Source organism: Pygoscelis adeliae, unplaced genomic scaffold (assembly GCF_000699105.1).
Source record: "Pygoscelis adeliae isolate BGI_AS28 unplaced genomic scaffold, ASM69910v1 Scaffold174, whole genome shotgun sequence".
Classification (NCBI taxonomy): domain Eukaryota; kingdom Metazoa; phylum Chordata; class Aves; order Sphenisciformes; family Spheniscidae; genus Pygoscelis; species Pygoscelis adeliae.
The window spans coordinates 5,279,122-5,302,396 of record NW_008824676.1 but is presented as its reverse complement, the minus strand read 5'-3'; the positions used below and the strand labels follow the sequence as shown (position 1 = coordinate 5,302,396).

The 23,275-nt window shown below is 37.2% G+C and overlaps 1 protein-coding gene across 1 annotated transcript in view; it reads left to right on the top strand.

The window, feature by feature from the left end:
* The window catches only part of LRP12 (low density lipoprotein receptor-related protein 12), a 142,191-nt gene that overhangs the window by 100,411 nt on the left and 18,505 nt on the right, over nt 1-23,275 (top strand). Inside the window, exon 6 of the mRNA XM_009323134.1 lies at nt 18,589-18,645. Within this exon, the coding sequence (XP_009321409.1) occupies nt 18,589-18,645 (57 nt within the window). The remainder of the gene's footprint in view (nt 1-18,588; nt 18,646-23,275) is intronic.

The following is a 23,275-nucleotide window of genomic DNA, read 5'->3' as shown; positions in this document are numbered from 1 at the left end:
GGTGAAGTATAAACAGTGTAAGAATTCGCAAGTATTCTGTCTTCATAGTGTCTACTTTATCACAAATAAGCCTTGCTCTTCAGTTTTGCAATCTATATCAACCTGAAAGTACTTCCTAATTTTAGAAAGTAGTATATGTATATACTGTCAATAAAAGATGAGGAATGAAAAACTCAGCTACCATGAAATATTCCAGACTTCTTTATACTTCTTTCCCAGAACTGTACCTCCTGTAGTGATATCCTCTTCCTTTTTTTGAATAGCAAACACACAGTGAAACCATTGCCCTTAAACTGTGGCTTATTATTATTCATTAGGCAGAGTTGCCAGTAAGGAATTGTAAGGGATGTAATCTGCTTTCATCAATGCACAAGTGTAACAATGCTTTTCATGCAAATTGAAAAGAAGCTACATCCAAAAGAATACAACTGCCTGTCAAGTTTGGTAAATGGTATTAACCTAAAATACTAGTATCTGTTTCACATAGCTATTTTTTCAAAGCATTCTTCATCCCTTTCTTCAAAAAAATAATTTTGTTTCATTCATACACTGGTTGCATCCGAGTGTCCCAACAAATAGCTGCTGTTCGAGTTTTTCCCTAGTTGGCTGTTACTTCCTATGTGGCATCTCTTTGTAAAAGATCACATGTGTATAAAGTGGTGACTTGCTGGTACTGAGCTTTCTTCTTAAAAATAGGCTTATACCAAAAGAATACTATAAACCTAACTTGCATCTAAATTTACTGTGCTTTACTGATGTGACATGCTTGGAAACAAACCTTCAATGAATATTTTTCTTTAAAAATATTATTTGTATAGTTGCCCAAAAGCTCTTTATTATCTGAGATTTGAGTATAAAGATAGACTAATAACCCCTCACACTGACAGTATTCCTGTAAACTATTGTTGTTTGCAGGGTAGAAGCTGAAGCACAGGAAGTAAACAGCTGTTCCATGGTTGTGCATGAATAGAGTTTGTTACTCCACATTTCTGGTCCTATGCTGATTTTGTGTGTGAGTGTGAAGTGGGGAGTATTGGTTTGCCTTAACTGAAGGCAGAGTCGGTGTGGGAAAAGGCAAACTTATTAAAGGGACGGAGAGGCAACAGGAATGTGACTTACTGATCCGAACTGTTCTTTGGAGAAATCTCAATTCTCGGTGTAGGCAGACTAGTCTGTCCCTCAGAGGGAAGATAAAGGACGAAGAGTGGTCCTAAAGCATTTAAATGCAAATAGCACCCTTTGGGGAAAGATGCAGTTGCTGAGTTTTCTCTGGAAATAGGCTACTTTGAAGAGCAGTTGTCTGTTTTACTTTATTTAAAACTCCAACTCCTATCCTCGTCTGTTTTTACAAATGTGACTACCAACTAATTTCTCTCACCCCCAAAATGCCAATCCTCTTCTGCTCATAAGAAACAGTCCATTGTAAATTTTGGCTAATAGCCGAAATAGCCAAGCGAATGGATGCAGACTGCTTTAAAAGGTTTAGTGATGATCTGCTGCTGCCACGTAGGACCTCCTTCAGACCAGCTATCTTTTATTTGAAGCAGACAGGTAGAGCATTTTTTCTCATGGATTATTGTATTCTGTGTGGAATCTCTTACATTTAGTAACAAGAAATTTTACAATGAAGCCTTTATGTTGAAACACAAGTAGAAATGTATAATTTTTTCATGAAATTCCTATTAGCTGGATTTTTGGAACTGCTACTCTTCTGCCAAATGTGGTAGAAATAGTCCAAAGTATTTGGAAGTTGTGGGGAATGTACAGATGTGCACAACTGCTCTTATGCTGTGTGATCCACAGGAAACTAGGCTCAAGTTGATACTCAGATCGCCAGATAACAGTGAATATGCGCAAACTAAACAGCTGAAGTGGCTTTTGGAGTATTGGGTTGTGAACTGAGTGGGCAATGGGGTGGGCAGTAATCACGTAACTTGACCTTCAGTCATCTGGTCTTTATGTGAATGATTCTTGGCAGCGAGTTCCTCAGAGGAAGAGTCGAAACATGTTTTAATATAGTATCCCATATATTTAATAAGATGTTTTTAGGAAACTGGAGTGCAGGGAAATAAAAGTTGTTAAAACTGTTCTCAGGAAGGAAGTTAATGACTCATGTAATCATGTAGTGAGAATGTTTTTTGGTCAGGAAAGGAATAGATGAGAAGAAGAGCTTGTGTCAAGGCAAAAGTGGAGATAAGGTGTAGTAGGTGGAGGGATAGCATACTGGAAGGTAATTATAAGTATGAATGTCAGGGTAAATGGTGATAAGGATTTTGGAAATACCTGTTAGATCACATTCTGTTCTCCAAGGCGTTCATTCCTCTCATTACGTTTAAGCTTCTCTTCCTATTTCTGCTTTTGTCACGGGGTCTCTGTCCTAGAGAGAGCATCTGTGTGTGTGTACACACACTCAACTCATGGCTACCTGCTTTTCCCTCCATGGGGGAGCTGGTGGTTTGGTAGGGTTTTTCAGCGTACTGCAGTGAGACGCTCTGTTTTCTTGGTGAACATCCCAGGACCTGGAGGGGCTGGGGAGTGTGTCTGTGTGTGAACCCCCTTTCCTAGTTCTGCCGGTGGGACTGGCACATGGGTAAGCCTGAGGACAGGGGTATTGGAAATCGGCAGCCTCACGCTGGCCGTATTGAAGCTGAGAGGGATGGTACAGTTCCAAGTATGGCCATGTTTCGGTGAAAGGAGGCAGCTTATTTCTTTGTCATTCATCTCCATAGGGCTTTTTCATTAAGATGGTAATATTAGGTGGAAGCAAATGGGCCAATTGACACCTCTCTGTAGATGTGCCTATTTCAACTGTCTAACTTCTTGGAAATCTGTTTGCTCTTTTGAATTGCTATGAACTTACGTCTAAAACATGAAGGTTTAGAGTGCAATGAGATGCCAAATTTGGGGTTATTTGACCCTGAGATAAACAAATAAAGCATGTATCCTGAATTTTATAGACATTTCCAATTTCTTGCAAAGTGCTCCGATTGAAATGATGATTCTGCTGCACTGGGGTACATGTATGTGGTGGACAGGGGGTCAGGGTGGGAGTATCTGTGCATGTTTGAGAAGGAAAGCAGAATGTAGTTCAAAATCCATGTTACAAAAAAGAGTGAGATAAAGCTGAAGGATGCAGGACTTCTCTTGCATGCTTAGAGCTAATGTAATGTAATAAGACTTGGGATTTTGTGACCTGTACAATGTGAGACTTCTCACTGGTTATATTGAGAGTAGGCACAGAAAGTGCACTTATGGTCATACAAACAGCCTTTATTGTACACTATGGCATCTACAAGCCATTGTAATCTTTTAATTTCTGTAACAAATACTCCCCCTGCAAAAAGCCAAAACCAGAATCCATATAGTAAATTAGCTGTGTAGCTACTTTAACACATTTAACGTTTTCCAGTGGTAATTTGTGTGTCTCAGGGATGTAGTTTGACAGCAGGGAAATAATACACTTAAGTGTTTTGAAACAAACTTTGTTCTGCCCTCTTTGAGTAATGTTACATATGCTATGGCTGTCTTGAAAGCATGCTGTACTCTGCTGAATTGCAGCTGCCTAAACTGGCTGTCAAGTAAAATGCTTATTCAACTCTACAGAAAGGGTTTCTTTGCTTCATTTTGCAATTGTGGAGTCACAGTGCTATCCAACACTCTTGTTTCTAGTTCCTTTATAGTAGAAGATTGTGTTTATATTTTCTAACTACTGGGAATCCCCATGGCAAGAGGCTCCAGTACCCTGCAGAACTATGCAATGTGAAAAGAAGTATTTTGGCTGTCAGATGTGCGCTTCTTTTCATCGCCTATAAAGGTGGCAGTGTTAACTGTCTTTATATTGCAATTACTGTTTCACAACTGTTTTCACATAAGCTCTCGTGTCTCTATAGCTACATCCAGCACAATTAATGTAATTCAGACTTTCCCAAACACTTCCTGAAGTTTCCACTTTGGGAAAGGAACAAGCCTTTACCTTTGGTGTTCAGAATTTTGAACTTTGTTTTGAGTGGTTTGGGGTTGACAGGGAAGGTGAGGCACAATGAGGACTGTTAGAACTTTGACTGTAAGTCAAAGTTCTGTTTCACTTGGTTTTACTATCCTGTTGATCTGCAGTGGTTCTTTAGTACTGATAGCTTTCTCATTTCTTCACATTACTCAAGTTCATCCATTCTTTCCTTTGTGCTTCCCACCACCTGGGTAGATCTGTCCATGGGAAACACAAAACCATCATATCTGCTTTCTTCAAACCCTCCTGACTCTGCTGTGGTTCCTATAAAGCACTACCATCTGATTATATTTTGGCACCTGGTGGGCTAGGATTTCTAATTGTTTTAGTTATTGTGCTTTTTTTATTGTCCTTTCCTTTAACTGAAAAAAATGTACCATAGTTTTCACAAAGCAGTGAGCTCTGTGGAGCAAGAGTTGTTTTTCTTGTTTGTACAGTTCCTGACACAATAAAGCTACAATCATGATAAATGCTTATTTGTGCTGTTATGAAAAAATGCAGTGGTATGTTACCAGGTTTTACAGATATCATGAGGAAAGTAAAGACAACTAAACTTTTTGCAAATTTATGTTTACGACACTGCCTAGTGTCTGAAATATAAGGCGTTAAACTCTTTAAGGTGTACTCATGCTAATGTGCGAGGTACAGCACCAGCATCATTCCTGCAGGACAAGAATCACAGGATTAATAGCAGATGACATGGAAGGCAAAAAAAAAGAAAAGATCTGCTTTCCAAAGAGAGGGGGAAAAATACTAGTTTGGATCTTAGAGATTTACAACTGTTTCTCTATTGTTTTTGAATTATATAAATACATATAGACTACTTCTAGACTTTTTAAAGTATCTATGGGGCTTTCTGAAGTTTCCTATTTTAGAATCAATGATTTGAATCAATGTAGTAGCTGTAGCAGAGTTTTCTTGAAGCGTACACAGGTCTTGCTTAAAACACTGGAGAGAAAATAAGTTGTACTGGATTATAAGTTTCGCCGGATATTTCTCTTATTTGTTTGCTTTGATGAAACTAATTTGTTTGAACAAAAGAATGTAAAAGTAGCAAGGCTGCCATGCACACAATTTTTATATGGGTGCCGAGTGTACTCATGCAAGTATGTGTGCACACATGTTCGTACCAGGAGTATGCCTTGGCTATTTTAAGATCTGATTCTTAATTAAAGAAGCTATTAATCTGAGTAAAATCAATTTCATATCTTGCAGGCAGTCTGTCTTCTATTAATGTCTGTCTTTTTTGAATAGAGCAATTCATGGTGCTTTTTGAGGAATGCAGTGTGTTATGACTGGCAAGTTATAGCAAGTTCATCTCTTACTCTTCCTAAGTCTTGAGGATATTTAATAAACAGCACAGTTTAGGCAAGTCTAGAAAATTAGTGTAGCTAATTAATAACCTTTGCTATCGTAGTGATTTGAGATTTTGAAGCTAACAAATAACAGTAGAGAAAGAGCTGTGTGGATTGAATGTCTTTTTAATAGGGAGAATGGAAGCATCTACGTGTTGTAGTTCCCTCGAAACTCAGTGACATCTCCACTTCTGTCTGCTCTAACTGGAGCAGATCAAATTATTCATAGTGAATAATGAAATTAATTTTGCACGTGGGTGTTTGCTTGAGATTAACAAAAAGCTTTGTTTTACAGATGTTGAAGGCACAGGCAAGAAATGCATTGCCTTAGGAGTTCTTCCCTCCTTTGACTGTGCAAGGTTACTTTTATACTTTAATTAGTTCAGTGAAGCATTAATAAGGGACAGAGACTCTGTCCTGTATTATTGGAAGATAGCTGGGCAGACTGCGTGACATGTGTAAATTCAGTTTCAGTCTGAATAAGTGCTAGGGGTCTAAAAACTCCAGTTGCCAGACTTTGCATAAACAAGTCTGCACAAGTATTTGCAAGGTCTGTGGTTTCTGTGAACTTTTTTTTTGTAAATTAAAGAAAACAAGCTTTCTTGGGAACTCTGCAGTGCTTTTTAATTCTATCAGAAAGAAACCCAAACACATTGAAGAGTATAAAAGGTTGTCAAAATCAAAGTTTCACTTCTAGTAATAAGTATCGAGAAGGGAAGAAAACACAATTTTATCTTTCAAATGAGGATATTTTTCCTAGATGCAATAAACATGCTGTGCTTTTATGATTTTTATATTTGATGTATGTGCAAAATGTGTATGTAACTATACTGCTGCTTCACCACCCTTTCCAGTAAATGGCTTGCATTCAATTCAGTTATGTCATTACAGTGAGTGCAGCTGGGATGCTTTGCAGTTAATTCTGATTTATTGTTGTTACCTTCATGAAGGCAGTGCTGAAGCTCAGTGAGTATATACTCTTGACTCCAGTATTCCCTGGTTTGCTCAGGCCAATGTTCCAGAAAGAATCTAGCAAATCTGGAAATTATGGTTAGATTTCTCAATCCCCTGCTTTTGCTCCAGTCAGAAGTGTGAAATTTCCTCCTTGATTTCTGCCTGAATTGTAACATCTTAGCCCTTCTATTGAATAAAGACTTAAAAGAAAAAGATTTTGTAATTTTATTTGATGAATCCAACCAGCTTTCTGGATTTTGAAACCATTCTTCTCTGGATGTATCTTAGGCTATGTTTTTTGTTGTTTTTTCTCCTTTTTAATATGACTAGTGTTTTTCTTTTTCTCTTCTGTTTTGTATTGTCGGTCACATGAGATGTAGGCTCCCTAACAAAGATGCAGCAGTGGAGCAGTGTTTTCCTTCTTTTCAAAAATCCTCGTGATTCTCCCCCACCCCCCAATATCAAGTACTCCTACACTACTTAAGTCTTTTTTGGAAAAAAAAATCAGTTGTAAGTCTGAGTCATGCTGTCATCTGGAACTAGAAGCTTGGATGTTTTGAGGGTTCCTGGTAGGGATTCATGGGGTAATAGCAGATAATATTTTCATTTCTGCAAGCTTATAATAGATTTATGGTGGCTGCAGTTATTAGTTTATGAATAATGATTTTGTTTCTTCTGTTAGCACTTTTTCAAGACGGAATGGAATCAAATCATTTGAAGAAAACAGGGTAACCAGCAGTATTGTATCTTAAGAATATATGACCTGAAGCCCTGCTTTTACCATCTAACTTCTGACAGAGGCCTGAAATCTTCTGGTTGACTGTAGATGTTTGGTTTTTGGTAGTGTTTTTGGGTTTTTGTGGGTTTTTTTAAATATAATATACAAGCTGTATGTAGAATGTTGTCTACTACCATTTGTTACTGTAGTTACAAGGAATTAAGATGGGAAATCAATCTAAACCTGCATGGAGTAAAAACAAAACCAGGTTTTTTACTGCAACAGCTATTTAAAGAAACTAGTAGATAAAAGTATGAAGCATGTGAAGAGTATGAATCAAATCTGAAATGCTCTTCCTGTTACTGCATAAGCACTGTGCAGCCCACACATCGAAATTTTCCACTAGTCTGGCACTTCTCAAATGTGAAATACTTTTACTATCTGAAATGGAATTTCAGAAGAATAGTTTCTGCAGTTGAACATGTACAAAGGCTCTGAACAGCCCTTTGTTAAAATAATTCAGTTTTACTATTTTAAACATAGCTGTTTGAAATAGCTAGAAACTTTGGCTTTTTCTAGGTTTGTAAGTAATACAGCAGTGGAATGTTTTCAAATAGGAGGGCAAATTGTTAGGTTTGCATTCATGATAGGATCTAATCAGTTAAGAATAGGCACCTAGGCCTTATAAAGGAGACAGTTCATTTACGGAGCTGTAGGCAGTATATATAGTCTTTCTTGCCGCCCCCCCGCTTTCTGGTCTACTCCCTTTTCCTCTGATTTCCTTATCTTTTTTTTTTTTTTTAAAGTTACCGGAGATTTAGCTGTAATTTAGAAGACTGTATTCACTGTTTGAACTGTTTAATTGGTTTTAGTAATCTGGTTTTTTCTACTCTGTCTAATCTGAAATGCTGCACTAGATTACCACCTGAGAACACACACAACTTGCAGGCAGTGGTCAGTCAAGCAACTTCCTTTATACCTGGCTGGGCAGAAGTATAGGGTTTGACATGAATAGAACTACTTATGTGCTTAAAATCAGGAATCTTGTTGAAGCTGAGCCAGTGTCTCTGCTAGATTTCCAATTTCCACTGCTTGCTGCCAAATATATTAGAGCTGTCTATAAATAGTTTGTGGAATTTTTGAGTGAGAATAAAAAAAAAAAGGTCAGGTTCTTTTCTGTCCCCACCTTTTCAAACTACAACTGAGAAGCTTTAACTGTTTTTTTTCTGAAACTTTCACACAAAGTCCTTCTCTTAAGTTAGTTTAGTTATTAATTTAAAATTTTGTATTTTAATGACAATAGACTCAATTAAAAATTGTCTTGTGGCATTTACAGGTGTGACCAGATGGTTTTTTTCCACCTGCAGCATTAAATCAGAGTTGCTGCAGTTACTACTCCAGCTTCTCTTTTGCAACCTAGGATAAAGGAAGCTCGGGTTATCTTGCCAATTTGGTGTGCAAAGATCTCTTTCAAAAGTGTTTCCTGTTCTCTCTCTTGTGAAAGTGTCTCCTGCCCATACACCCAGAGAAGAGGTTTGTGCTGCATTAAACACAGCCAAGTACAGAACTGCTGGTTGCTTTGTATGTTTGGGCAATAAGGAAGAGCTGTCCTTTCCTATAGAAGGGAGAAGGAAGAGTGGAAAGTGACTGAGAAAGCCACACTTATAGCTCACATTGTAGACTGCATCATCTTCCAAATGTTTACCTGATGTATCCCGGTGGTGCTGAGGGCTGTGTTTGGATACTCCAGCATCTGGCTGGCAGCATCTATGCCGAATTTACATTATGCTACCTCTCGTTATGGTTTGTATGGATGTCCTGGTTTTGGCTGGGATAGTTGATTTTCTTCCTAGTAGCTGGTATAGTTCTGTGTTTTGGATTTAGCATGAGAATAATGTGATAACACACTGATGTTCTAGTTGTTGCAGTGTGTTTAGTTTAGTTGCTAAGCAGTGTTTATACTAAGTCAAGGACTTTTCAGCTTCCCATACTCTGCCAGTGAGGAGGTGCATAAGATGCTGGGAGGGACATAGCCAGGACAGCTGACCTGAATTGGCCAAAGGGATATTCCATACCATGTGACATCATGCTCAGTATATAAAATGGGGGGAGTTGGCCAGGGGGCAGCAATTGCTGGTTGGGGACTGGCTGGGCATCTGTCGGCAAGTGGTGAGCGGTTGCATCAATTTTTTTTCTCTCTCTCTCGTTGCTTTACTTTCCATTACAATTTATTTATTATTATTCTATTATTTCAAGTATTAAACTGTTCTTATCTCAACCCATGAGTTTTCTCACTTTTACTCTTCGATTCTCTCCCCCATCCCACTGGGGGTTGGGAGGGTGAGCGAGCGGCTGCGTGGTGCTTCGTTGCTGACTGGGGTTAAACCACGACAATGGAATTCTGTAAATTTTCTTCCGTGTGTTGCAACAGCATTCACAATTGGTGTCATATTAGTGAATAATGTATGCAGTGCTTAATGAATCCAGAAAGAGATCTTGCGTTGCTCACAATAAATGACGGTGGAGACTCTGAAGCTTATGCCTGAAGTTGAGACGGAGCCTCCCTGGCAGCACTGGAGCTGCGGTGAGCAGAGAGTACACTTCTGGTGTTGGATAGCTGGGGGTGTCTCTGCATTGGCACATCCCACGGTCTGGCAGGAGCGGATTTGTGGAGTAAAACAAGTTAGGCTGAAGATGTAATGTTTACGCTGTATACATTGCTGAAGGTTTTTCTTTGGACTAGCTCTAGCGTGGTCCAGAGGACTGAGTACACATTACCAGTAGGAGCGTCTTCCAGATTAGTGTCATCTAAAAGGAGTCCAGTTTGATGGTTCCAAGGCCACAGCATAATGTGAACCAAAGCACATGAAGTGGAGCAGATCAGGAGATTCAGAAGCATGTTGTTTATCTGAAATAAAATACTAATGTAGACAAATCCCAAGTTAGCACCATAAAATTATCGGGAATAAAAGATATTTTATGTTTTGGCAGAGAAGTTAATAGATCTGTTATGACCTGATCATGACATATTCTTCAAATTCAAAGCATTTATTTATGTAGTAAACTTTTTTTTTAGAGTACCTGTTTTAGTAGTCAATTTTCGAAGAACGAGCACAGACTTTTTTGGTGGGAGGAATAATGTTACAATGCTAAAGAATGTAAAAGAAGTAGAATATTTTTCTTTGGAGATTTTTAAGTCACTGTTATCAAGATTATAGGAATAAAGGTATGTGCTGTTGTTCACTCAAGTACTGATTAACTGTGGGTTTAGGCTCTGTACAGTGAATGTAGATTTGGAAACTTTGTGGCTGTGTTTTTTATTCACCAAGAGATGAGTGAAGACCTGTTTTTCAAAAGTATCATGCAGCTACTTGTCATTTAAAGTAGCTCTGTGAGGAGGAAAGGACAGTGTAAGAATGAGGGGGTGATACAAAAATGCAATGTTGGACATCAGGTTTTAAGTATACAGTACAGACTTTCAGCAGCACCATACCCATTGTTTTATACCCAAGAAATAATTTTCTAAGCACAAAATGGTAGATATTGGTTGTTGTAAAAAGTAAAAATAAAAATCTAAATCCTACATAAAACAATTCCATCGCAAAATTTATTCCTTCGTTCTTGTCTTAGTTGTCTAAATAAAAGTACATCACAGTTGGTCTAAAATAAAAATGGTACTACATAAAAGAACAGCATTGAGTATTGTAAACAAATTCTGTGTTTTATCTGTTTTTACAGTGAAATTTTATGTGCTTATTTCCTGCTTTTGTATCATAAACACATTTAAATAAGCCACTATTTCAGTATAGTTTCATCTGTTAGTCATTTTTATTCTTTCCTTAATTAAAGAAATTCATTATGCCATTGTAGTATTCAAGTATACAACACTTTCTCATTTCGTGTGAACACTCGCTTTCACTGTTTGAAATTTTAGATATATTTACTGTATCTTCTTTGTAGCAGATGTTCTTCTGTTACAGGGATTTGGAATAAATCTTGTCACTCTGCTGTTCAGTTTGCCTTTGGTAGAGAATTCTGACTGATGTCTGCACAGCAGTAAGGCTTTCTCTCAATGTTTCTGCTTATTGCATGTGTAATTTTATATTAAAATAAATGGTTACTTAATCCTTCCCTTACCTGAAGGATAATTTACATCTTGCTGCACAGCTTAATGCTGTTTTAGAAATGACCACCTGAAATCCTATGACTCCAGTACTTAACACTAAGGAAATATTGAAAAGAACTGCACATAACTAAATAAACAGTTTGGTGTTACCTAAAAATAAATAATACAAAACTTGTCAATAACTCTTGCAAAGATTCTTCAGCTAAACTGGAGATTATTGATCAGTTAATGCCTAAAAGTCAGTACTGTCATTTCTCATGATGCTTTTTTAATTGCCTTTTGTCATGATGAAATATATGAACTTATGCAAAAGCATGTGTTGCCCTTTGTCAAGTCAGTAAGCAGCAGTTGGGTGTAGGACAAAAACTTCTGGTGAAAGATGCAATGCACTGTAGAAAAAAGAACAATAAAGACATGAAAATGAGATGACTGTGGACCATGAATCTTATCTTGAGTAATTAATCCAAGTACATACTGGTGCACAAACATGTTAATTTGATTTCATGCATATCTCTAATCAAAAGGACACAGTGATTGCAAACTAAGCCATCAGAAAGCAGGAAATAATAAAATGGTGTCACCTGTAAAGGCTGTGACTTGTTTCTGTAGGAATCTGGAAATGACACTGCTGCTTCGCTTTGTTACTGAATATAGAGTCGTAACAAATGTTGCCTGGCTTCAGTGGACTGTGCACTCTGAGCTCTGCCGCACCTTAATTTGAAGCATTCCCTGTACCAATAATACTGTTTATTTCATGAGCTGTTCTGGGAGAGTAATTTTCAACTGCTCTTTTTTTCTTTCTATTTGCTCCACTTTCAGTTCCTTGTCTCTTGTAATGTTGAAGTTGCATGTGTAGCTCTGTTCCTGTCTTCTGAGGAAGGCAAAGTCTGAATTTCTGTAATACGGTTTAGCAGTGGTAGGAGAACATGATTTGCACAGATAGAAGAGAAAGTACAGGAGAAACCATATTCTCGGAGACTTTTCTAGGTTATAAAGGATGAAAAAAGCTAGTCCCTTTCACACCTTCATGTTCATTTGAGATTCTAGAAACTTTTTTTTTCCTCAGTTGCATAATCTCAATTTACTGTGTACTACTCCTTCTGCAGTACAGGAGAGTTTGGCAGCAGTATGTCTATATGCCTATGGATATGTAGCTCTTTGCTGTTGTTACAGCATTAAATCCCTGCAGCTAATGCCTTTAATTCTAAATGCACAGTAGTTTAACAAATATAGGTGCAAAGTGTTCAGGAGATGACAAGGTTGTAAACGATGAGCCAAAAGACTGAGGAGGATCCTACCTAATTTTTTTGGCTCATTAACTGCATGTGATCTACATCTAAATGATTCAGTATAGTATTTTGGGTTACATACTGAACAAATCTTTTTATCATAGAATGGTTTGAGTTGGAAGGGACCTTTGAAGATCATGTAGTTTATCTGGAGGAGGGTGGTAGTACTTGTTTTTCTGTTGGTCTCCCGCATGCTCTGCTCTGAGCTGTAACATCTTAACCTTCGGATTAAGTGTAGGTATGATGGGTAGGCAGTTAGCCTTTGCACTTTTCTCCCACAGACTCAGCAGACCAGCGTGACTGCAGTTCAGCCTGACACATGGCGTCTTCCGGCGGAGCTTGTTTCTGCACAACTGTGCTTAGATATTTGCAGGAAGTGGAGGGGTGGGATGGCCACTGGCTGGGACTGTCACAAAATGTGCTAGCAAAAGGGGTCATATTCAAGAAGCGTGTTGCAATATTACAGAGGCATCATGGATGTTTCCAGCTCCCGTATCTCTAGATCAAGAAGGATATTGCTATTTTTGGACTAGGGCATCATAGGACCATTGCTAAGTGTCTTTTTAGTGGGGTGATATGTCAGTGGGGTGATAAACAAAGCACCGCTTTGTTCATGGAATTGTATAGTAAGATTCTTATTTTGGTGGCATCATCCACACTTGGTCAGTTAGTAGCAAAATTTGGTGAAGATTAATGCACGGTAGCTTCAGCTGACAAGAGGCAGTGTAAACAAGTTAAGCTTCCTCTTTGTAAGGTACAGAGTAGACGGAAATTTTGGGAGTAGGATGGAGAAAGGAAGTTTGATCATGAAGTACATTGTCTAAAGTAAAGCAAGTTGTACATTGTCTAAAGCAAGTTGAACATGTACCATGATAAAGGGTGTTTGGAAATGCATGCTATACAGGAAGTGGTGTTGATCTCTTGTCCCTGGTAATTGTGGTTCAAGAGAAATACCCTGTCCAGTCTGCTTACGTACCATTCATTATGCACCACAGTACCTTTTAACTCAAGGTAGTTTAGAAAAAGCTCTCTCTTCATAGCCGTTCAGTTAAAGCAGTTCCTCAATTTATACAGTTCTGTTTATGGGGGGTTGTAATTTGGCTGTTAAAACGAATGGCACAGGCTTAATCTTGATATAGAAGAATTTAGCTTCAATGGTGATACGTGTGCATGATTTTTTTTTTGTGGACAGTAACTACTTGGTCTAACAGCAAAAATAAAGGTAACTTAAATGTGGTGTTTGCCACTATGGATTTTTTTTTCTTTTCATTTTTCATTTCAACAGTCAAGTTAATTTCTCTGTAAAACACAATCTGGATTTAACTGAGACCCAAGATACATGATGTTCTTCCAAACTGAAGTTATAAAATTCGATTTTACAATCATGGTGGACAAAGTCACATGTACCCAATTTTTTGGGTGTACTTTTACAATATTCATCGCTTCACTGCGTTCGTATTACTGGTTTTAGTCAAATTGAGATTAAAACGGGGTTTTCATTTCAGAGTCATTATTTGCTATCTCAAATATATCAGTATTTAGGTAAACTTCTTGTTCTTTGTCTGAAACCTCTGGAATGCAGAAGCTTGTCTTGTTTAATCTGAGTGTTTTGACTAAGAGGGACACTTAATTATTAGGGACGGGGGGCTCTGTCTCTCCTTTTTGAAAACTACATGAATATGAGTAAAACTTAAAGGAGAAGCTTAGTTTTATGCTTTGAAGTTATGCAAATAATCCTTTGAGTCTGATATTCTTCCCATTTTGAGAGTGAGCTGTGCTGTGTAGGCTGCGGGGAAGGGAGGATGTAGGGGGGTAACATCCTAAAATGAAGGCTGCTGCATTGTGGTTAGCCTCCACGTTAGTCTGAGCATCACTGCTACTGTCTGGGTTTCAAATATATAGAACTTGGCAGCTATTGTTTCCAAGCGTCATGTTTTTCAAGTGTGAAAGGATTGTTTTTTCCCACTTTCCCCTTATAGTTTTCCTCTGCAATTTGGTTGGAGTGGTTGCTGCTGCGATGTTTTCCTTGTTGCCAGCCCCACTCCCCTGGCCTGTGTTTATTTTCCTATCTGTGATGAAACTCAGAAGATGTTAGTGAGTCAAATACCTTCCAAGGCTATGGTTTTTATCTTCCGTGTAGTTTTGTTCTCCTCTCCAGACTCCGTATAGGAGTATAGGGCTCATGGCTCTTTGACCAGGATGTTTGGAAGTGACATTGTGAGGGTGTTGGGTTTTTCAGGGTGGGGTGGGGGGTGTTTAACGTAGTTTCATATAGACTGATAGGAGAGAAATGCCCCAACTACTGGAAAACCTGAAGGCAAACCTAGTGTCACCTTGCCTTGCTTCTGTGGTCTGTTTCTGCTGCTCCTAAGACAAGACAGCATCTCAGCTTGGAAGATTTAAGTGGGATAGAAAAAACTGATGAAGGTCAAAGGGACTGGCTTTGTGCTGTGAAAATAAAATTTTATGGATGAGTCCATCAGAATCAGTGACCAACTTTGACCATAACAATACTTTGAACATTTAGGAGATTTTTAAAGTTATTTAAGACAGAAAGGCACCTCAGAAATTGGAGGTTGTTGCCACCACTGCTGGTAATATCTCTAAATTAGAGATATTAGAGTGTGTTTACAGTATGGAACAAACTCGTGCACTTAAATAGAAAGCCATTAAAAGTACTTTCCATACTTTTGTTTGACCTATAGGTTACCAATAGTTTAACATATCTTGTATCCTATTTACCAAAGATTCTATTTTGTTGGGGTTTTTTTAGGAAAAACATTGTAAATGCTTGTTTTTATCTTGAGCCTTGTCCATTTAAAATTTTTAACTTAAATGCAGTTGATGACCATATCTTAAGCTGCAGGACTAAAGTTGACGTACATTTCTGTTTAATACCACTTCAAATAAGTGATCCATTTGTCGTAAGTATTTATAAAAGGATACGAAAGAGATGTATATAGTCCTGGTTACACAAGTGATTATTTTTTTTAAGAAGTCACCAAAAAAAAAAGTGATGGAAGATGTCAGTATTTGAAAAACAAACTTGGTTTCTCACAGGCAGAATGGATTTGTGCAGGAGCTTCTCAGTGTGTGTCTGCTAGTGCTTTGCTGTCACACATACTTAACCAGCTCCTGTAACTGATGTGGGCAAACTTTGTGTCAAGTTCTGTTAGTGGCACCTGTTTCAGTTTTAAACTTCAGGTTCAAATGAGAATGAACAGTAAGTATCTCTTTAAAACATCAAGAAATATGAGAGCTTATTGGTGACCTAAGAATTTTTTTTTATATACTCATACTCTGCTGTATTAAATGATAGGCTAACAGGAATTTCAAAGATAATTATGTTGCCATATCTTAATGGAAATTACTGATCTGTTATCTGATATATTGATATTCTAGTGGACTCAGTTTATATGGAACTATGTGACATAATTGTTGAGATCATATAAGGATCATTGCCTAAAAATTTCATAAAGGTGTCAGCAGTTAGTAATGCTTAAATGGCATCTGAACACGCTATTTCAGTGACAGTTTCCAATAAAAAAGGAAGTAATAATCTGAGAGGTTTCTAAGGTTCATCTTTCATGTAGTGAAGGATTATTGGGATGGAAATAATTTTTTAAGAAAACCACCTTATTTTGATATTACAGTACTTGGATCTGAGTTGAGGCTTCATCATCACACATTAGTGCTTCTTCTGACTAATCACTGAAGTTAGTTTGACAATAAATGTGATGTCACTTTATGTCAAGAGATTAATTGTTAGATCATAAAGCATGTTTAAACGGAAAATACTAAAGTGTTTTGTTTTGGATATTGACTTACGTTTTCTTCTTAATGTAAACCATTAATTCTAAGTCAATGTGTATAGGATTTGGATGTGAGTTCCCATTTTAGTATGCTTCTCGTTATTACTGATTTACAGTTTTTGTCAGTTTTATATATATATATATTGCTTTTCTTTCCATCACTTCAGTGTTATGTCAGTATTTTCATGTTTTGTTACTGTATTTTTATCAGAACTGGTATCATTGAAATTCTGGGGGTTTTGTTTTCCTGGTCTTTATTTATAGACAGCTTGTCTGTAATTCAGATTCTGGGGCTGTCAGTGGAGTGCCCAGATATTGACTGTCTTCAATGTAATTACTTTTCAAATTTCTAAATGTTAGTGAAATCCTTTTTTTTTTTTGTCATGCTGTTCATTTTCGGTGTTCAGTAACAACTACAGATATAGTTGTATGTGTTAATAACCCCTTTTTGAAAATATGAAAATGTGAATAATCCCTACTGTAATTTGAAAGATGAAATACCAGTAAGTGATTTTTAGCTTAAAACAAGAGGTCTTGAAATGTGTTAATGTTTTCCTTATGTTGATGCAAATAATAGAAAACAAGACAATCAGAAACGTACTTCTGTGGAATGAGTTACAGGTAAAATCACTTTACAGCAAAGATGGTGTTTATTTTGTAAATTTAGACCTGAGTGTTACTGATATCAGCAAACATTCCTTAGCATGTCAGTTTATATGCAAAATGGAGAAAATATTTGGAGAATAGCTTTTTAAAACGTATAGGTATTTTATTTTTGAAAATAGTTTAGTTGGAAAATACAGTATTTGAAGTAGTTTTTGTTTTAAAATACTTCTCTCTTTTGAACATTGAGGGGAATTGTTACAGTGCAGAATTATTATTATTTTTTTTTAATTGAGACAAAGCAACTTAGTATGTAAATATATGCAGCAAAATTAGTACATTTAAAATGGAGGGGGGAAACGTGTCGCCTGAGAGCCCAAAAATTCAGGGGTGGTTTTGGTTGTTTTTGTTTTGTTTTTAAATTAGGCTTGGTATTTTTCTACAAATTCTGGTCATCAGGTTTCTAACTGTATTGTGTCTTTAGGAAGTAAAAAATTATTTCTTTGTGCATTTGGTGTCAATCCTGGGAGCAATTTCTGAAACGTTTGTAACCACTGCAATGGAGGAGCATTGAGATGCTTGCTTAGGTGTATGTTCTAGGTCAACTCTAACAGTCTTTAAGCTTGGTATAAAAGGAATTTGAGTTTTCTTCATGTTTTTAAGGTTCTTGTTACCTAAACATATCACATTTGCATTGTAGTGCTGGTAGAACAACTGATTTCACATGTATGAAAATCTGTGAGATGTGGCAAATCTTCAATATTACAAAACTTTGAGGGATTAAGAGTTGTGGTTTTAAAATTTGTTTAGTGATGTATTTTAAATTTTAGATTCACTGCCTGTGTTCAAAGCAGCTTATTTATGAAAGTAGCTCTCTCCTCCCAAAATGCCTGGAAGGTTTTATTAAAAAATTGTTGTAAAGGTTGAAAGAAAAAATGTTGAATAAAGGAGAGGAGAAGGAGAGCTGTTCAGTGGGGGAAGTGTGCACAAATACAACTTGATCTGTCACATCATGTAACAGGGCTACCACCTGTCAGCAAACGTATTTGCTTTAGCAGACTACTTTTACTTTGGAGGAGTACAAAGTAGTATGAGATTTGGAGAAATAGCTTTTTTTTCTCTAACTCTTGATGACCATATGGGTCTCATTGTTCATCTTTGCCAAGTATACTTAGTTTTAATGAACACTCATGGGGAGTTACTCTTGAAGGTAGCTGGTTCCTGGCTATATCTGAAACATCTTTCTGGATAAAAGGTATAGGCTGCAATGCATTATGAAATAGATGGATGTTTTCCCCCAGATGTCTTTATTTGCATAGCATTTACTTACAAATCTTGATCCAGGAGGAGATGGAGAAGATGCATTGAAATAAACCTTTCTTGAAAAGAAAATAACATTTGATGCAAAATCATGCAAAATCTACCATCTAAAATGCCTGAAATTTCTCAAAACTCTCTGCTACTATCAGTCTCTCATTCCTTAACTTTCTAGTATATTTAATTGTTCCTAGTACACTAATGATGCTTGGGTTTTATTTTCATTGTATAGTAACTTTTTCTCTAGTTTTTCTCTAAGTTTTATCATAAAATGAACATAGGTCCTTTAATGTTTAATATTAATTAAAATAACTTCAGTTTTGTTCTTTCTGTTCTGTAAAAGGGTATCTGAAGAATTTTTACAAATTTTATCTTGGAAATTAACTTATTCATTATGTTTAATTTTAGGAAATGGTGCTCTTGCAGAACATTCTGAAAATGTGCATATTTCAGGAGTGTCAACGGGTAAGTCATTTTTTGTAATGTTTAAATTTCATGCATGACTTAAATAGTAAATATTGAAAGCCACCTGGTATCTTATGAAGAGATATTTGGCTATAAAAATTATTACTGCCTTTTGCAGCATGTAATAAGGAATGAAGCAACTGGAACATGGAAAAATTCTCATAAGATAAAATTGATACCTGCATGCTCATGAACAGATTATGCCTTTCTAAGTGGACTGCTTAATTATTTTTCCATACAAACATTGAACTAAGAGAAAAGTTGGTTTAAGTTGAATTGATATTTTCTTTCCACAGTAAAGTTTTTGTGAAATGAAATTTACTGAAATGTAATTTTGGACACTGCTACTATCAAATAATATAAATCCAGGAGTTAAGCGTTTTACCTGATTAGATTGAAGCAGTAACTGAAACTACTGTACACTTGACTGCACAGGTTCCTTAATACAAGAAAAAAAGAATTTTAGAACTCATGAAACTGAGAAACTGATGAGATGCTGGGAGAATATGGGGTATAAAAGCAGCACATGTTGCTCAAAGGTTGCTATGTTCTCTTCCAGTAAGTCGGTCTTAGGCCTCTTTTTGGGCGGCAGCCGCGGTTGGGACTATTCTGTTAGTGATGTGACTGTATGGCCATTAAGGCATTAGGCGATACCAGTGTATAGTCTTTGTTCTTCAGATGTTAAGCAGTGCCAGCTAAGCTGTTGGTTGTGTTTTATGATGCAGATACTTAGAATATGTGCAAGTGGGGAGACTAACAGTCTCCTTCAGTGGGTAGAAGAATACAAGCCTGATTCTTTCCATAGGGAAGCTGCCACTAATCCCTGGAAATCAAACTGACTTTCACACCCTTCTCCTAAAATAAGAGTCAAAATGCAAACTCATCCTTTTTGACAACAGCTTGCACATCTCACTGTAGTTATCCTTGCAGTATCACTTCAAATGTTACATTGCTACTTGTGCACACAGTTAAGTTTTTGGAAAAATGTACGGTCAGTGGATGGTCTCTGTTTTATCATACTACCTTCTTCTTCCCTTCCATTGTTTGCCACTCAAAGACTGTCAAAAGTCTAATTATAGAACATCTTTGCTATCCATTCTTGTGCTGCATCATGAACAATGTTGTTGCTTTTCAACAGTAGTAATGCACCAAGTATCATATATAGTACATTTATGGCATACTGTAAATAATAAATAACAGCACCGGTACTTGCTACTGTCGGAACAATTGTTGCTGGAATTGGATTGTACGAGATACACAGACAGCCTAAAATCTAGCTATGCAGCTTTCAGGATATGTTTTAACAACCCTTCACCTCTTTGTTTACTGCAACAGTTGTGTCACAGGTCACAATACAGGCAGAAAAGCATCTGCTGGGCAAGAGGTGAATGGAATTTTTGACTCTGCTTTCAATAGCCAGCATGCTTGAATAGGCAGTGCCAAGAAGAGGAGAACACAATGTACTTCATACACAAGATAGCAGCAGCTGGTAGACAGACCTTTAACTACTCAGAAGAAAGATCCAGTGAGGACTTCCATTTAAAAATAAATTTAAAAAAAAAAATAAAAAAAAGTAGCTCTGGTGGTCCTGTGTTCTAAAATAGCTTTCCAGCTAGGGAAAAATAAATATCATACTCTTAAAGTTTCTGTCTTAATATAAAGTGAAAATTCGTCACTGGAGAATTTTTGGATAATGGGGATGGGGGTGGTCTGTTAATGAAAACCTGAAGAAAGTGCATAGACAGAGCCATACAGTTCTTTGTATGCACATCTTAAATGTTAGGTGTATGGCTCAAGTATAAAAGATGGGGGTGGATTTAGCTGATTTTTGAGTTCTTTTGAAACAGTCTGGGTCTCCTAAACACATTTTTGAACTTGCAGATTATATATTTCATCAAGCATACCTGGACAGCTTTATATTTATCAGAACAATTTTAAGCAGCGTTTCTGTAAAATAGAACCAAAGACATCTGGCCTTTAATCTTTCTAAATCCAACTTTAACTTGGTGTTGAAACCAAGCAAGCGATTTTCTTGGACAGTTGCTACTGAGAAGGGATTTAAAATGAAATGATTGTCTTGATGGTAGATTTCCTGTCATGCTGCCGCTGTAAGGCTACATGACCTACCTTACTAAATTATGTTTTAATACCGCAGACCTCTGTGGTCTTTGGTATTTATGCTTCTGCTGTATATTATATCTGCCAAGTTGCAGGTACACCTCTAATATATGAGCACGCTTTTTCTACCAACAGCAATAATGGAATGTTGTCTCTTGCGTGTAAGCTATCACTAGAGAACAAGTGTTCATGCCTTTAAAATCTGAAAAATTGGGAAGTATTTCCAGGTCTGTCTTTGGGGTATGTAGCACCGTAATTGTCACAACTGCAAAACCAGTCCCCCCCCAGCCCCGCCCCCAGCCCCATGTTAAAGAACTTCTACACTGGTGAAAACACTCATTCACAACAGTTTAAAAAAATTATAATGACTCCGTTTTACTGAGTGTCTCTCTGTATTGCAGAGCAAAGGGCATTTTAAATTAAAGCTTTACAGCTTGGCCTGGAGGCAAAGATTCCTATGCGTTCTTCCCCCGTAGTTCTCCAAATAAGACTTTCAGTGGCTCCCAAGAGTTACAAATGCAATAATTATCCTCCCTATTCATGGTTTAGACTTTATCACAACATATTCTCTTTTTCCTCTAAGCTGTTTTAAACACCTTCAGATCATTTATCCAGCTGCATTCATGTCCTTACCATGTCCAATATAATGCATACCTTATCATCTTGTGGTTCACATTGAAAGCTAATTCTTTTATCTTTTCAACTAATCTCCTGGCATTACTGTGAAGATAAATCCCTAATCTCCCTCTCCCTGCTTTTCTGAAGTGACTTTTTCCTTGACATGTTGTTCACCGTTACTACAGGTACTTTACTTCTCTAGGTCTTGCTACAGAATTTTTGCATAGGTTTCTCAATTATTTTCTTGTTATAACTTGCAAGTTGAATTTTGTACTGTAAAGTTTTCATTGGCTCACTTCTGTTTACCAGTCAACATCCTGTAGGTAATTTATGGTCATATTCTGTAATGTAGGGCAGTGAACAAATTTCAGGAAGAAGGGAATAAGGAAACTGTTGTACATGTTTTTAGAAAGTCTACAAGAAAATCCATACACACCAGATAACCATGTGCATAGCTTATCCTCTCAGCAGTTTTTTTTGACCATTATTTTGCACTTCAGTCTGTGAAACATCTTCAGTCCTAATTACAGTATCGCAGTCTACTGAACAGAGTTATGGCAAAGTAACAAACAGATTGCAAATAGATTGTTAATAAAATAAAGGCTCACAAAGGAAAGAGTTTAAAACAGGTAGGAGATGGATGAGCAGAATTGTACCAAATAATATAGGGGAGTTGAGAGGAATGTAGGCAGAGACAAAACCATGTAGAAATGGTTGTGCAGGAGGGGGTTGTTCCCACTCAAAAAATCTTACAACCACCAGCATGAGATTTGAAAACATCTTGGGCATGCATTGCTCTGTATCTTTGCTTCTCTATGATGCAACCTTCTCAATTTGTTTTGTGCTTCTACCTCTGTTACAAACTCGTCTCCCTTTTTTGCCTGACTCCTCTAATTTTCATTGTGCTGTTTTCTTATGTATTTTTAATACTTTTAATAAATTATTCCAAACCTAGTCAGTTTTCCTGTAATTTTAAGTTCCTATAGACATAACTGACCTGTATGACAAATGCCTGCAGGGCCACTAGCAATTGAAATTAGAAGTGCAAATTCTCCACAACTTAGTAAAAAAAAAATTGCCTCTATTCATACATGACTGTGTTATGTGCTGTCAGTTGAATTGTTTTTTTGATTCCCATGCCCTTCTTGATGTTGCTCACATTCTCCATGTTTACAAACATGAATAGAATGTATGTTACATATATTCTCAAAAGCTTTAGAAGAAACATCCTAATTAAGCAGAGGGTCAGGAATTGATTTTAAAAGGCTTGCTATGATCTTTATAAAGTAGATTACCTTTAAAACTGTGCTAGTTCAAAAGGTTACCCTTGATTTTAAAAATCTTTCTGATAAACTATTCTCTCAAAATGACAGCACTTCTGAAGTGCAGCTTCTACACAGTTGATCTTGACCTTTATACACTTTTTAAGCAAATGGGAGATTTCTGTTGTCTCCTCCATTATAAGTAAGAGATTTCAGTGCATGAATGTATACCAAGTATGCAAATACATTTAGCTTATATCTATCATAGAATCACAGAATAGTTTGGGTTGGAAGGGACCACTAAAGGTCATCTAGTCCAACCCCACTGCCATGGGCAGGGACATCTTCAACTAGATCAGGTTGCTCAGAGCCCCGTCCAACCTGATGCTTGAATGTCTCCAGGGATGGGGCATCCACCACCTCTCTGGGCAACCTGTGCCAGTGTTTCACCACCCTCAGCGTAAAAAATGTCTTCCTTCTATCTAGTCTAAATCTACCCCCCTTTAGTTTAAAGCCATTCCCCCTTGTCCTGTCGCAAGAGGCCCTGCTAAAAAGTCTGCCACCATCTTTTTTGTAAGCCCCCTTTAAGTACTGATAGGCTGCAAGAAGGTCTCCCCAAAGCCTTCTCTTCT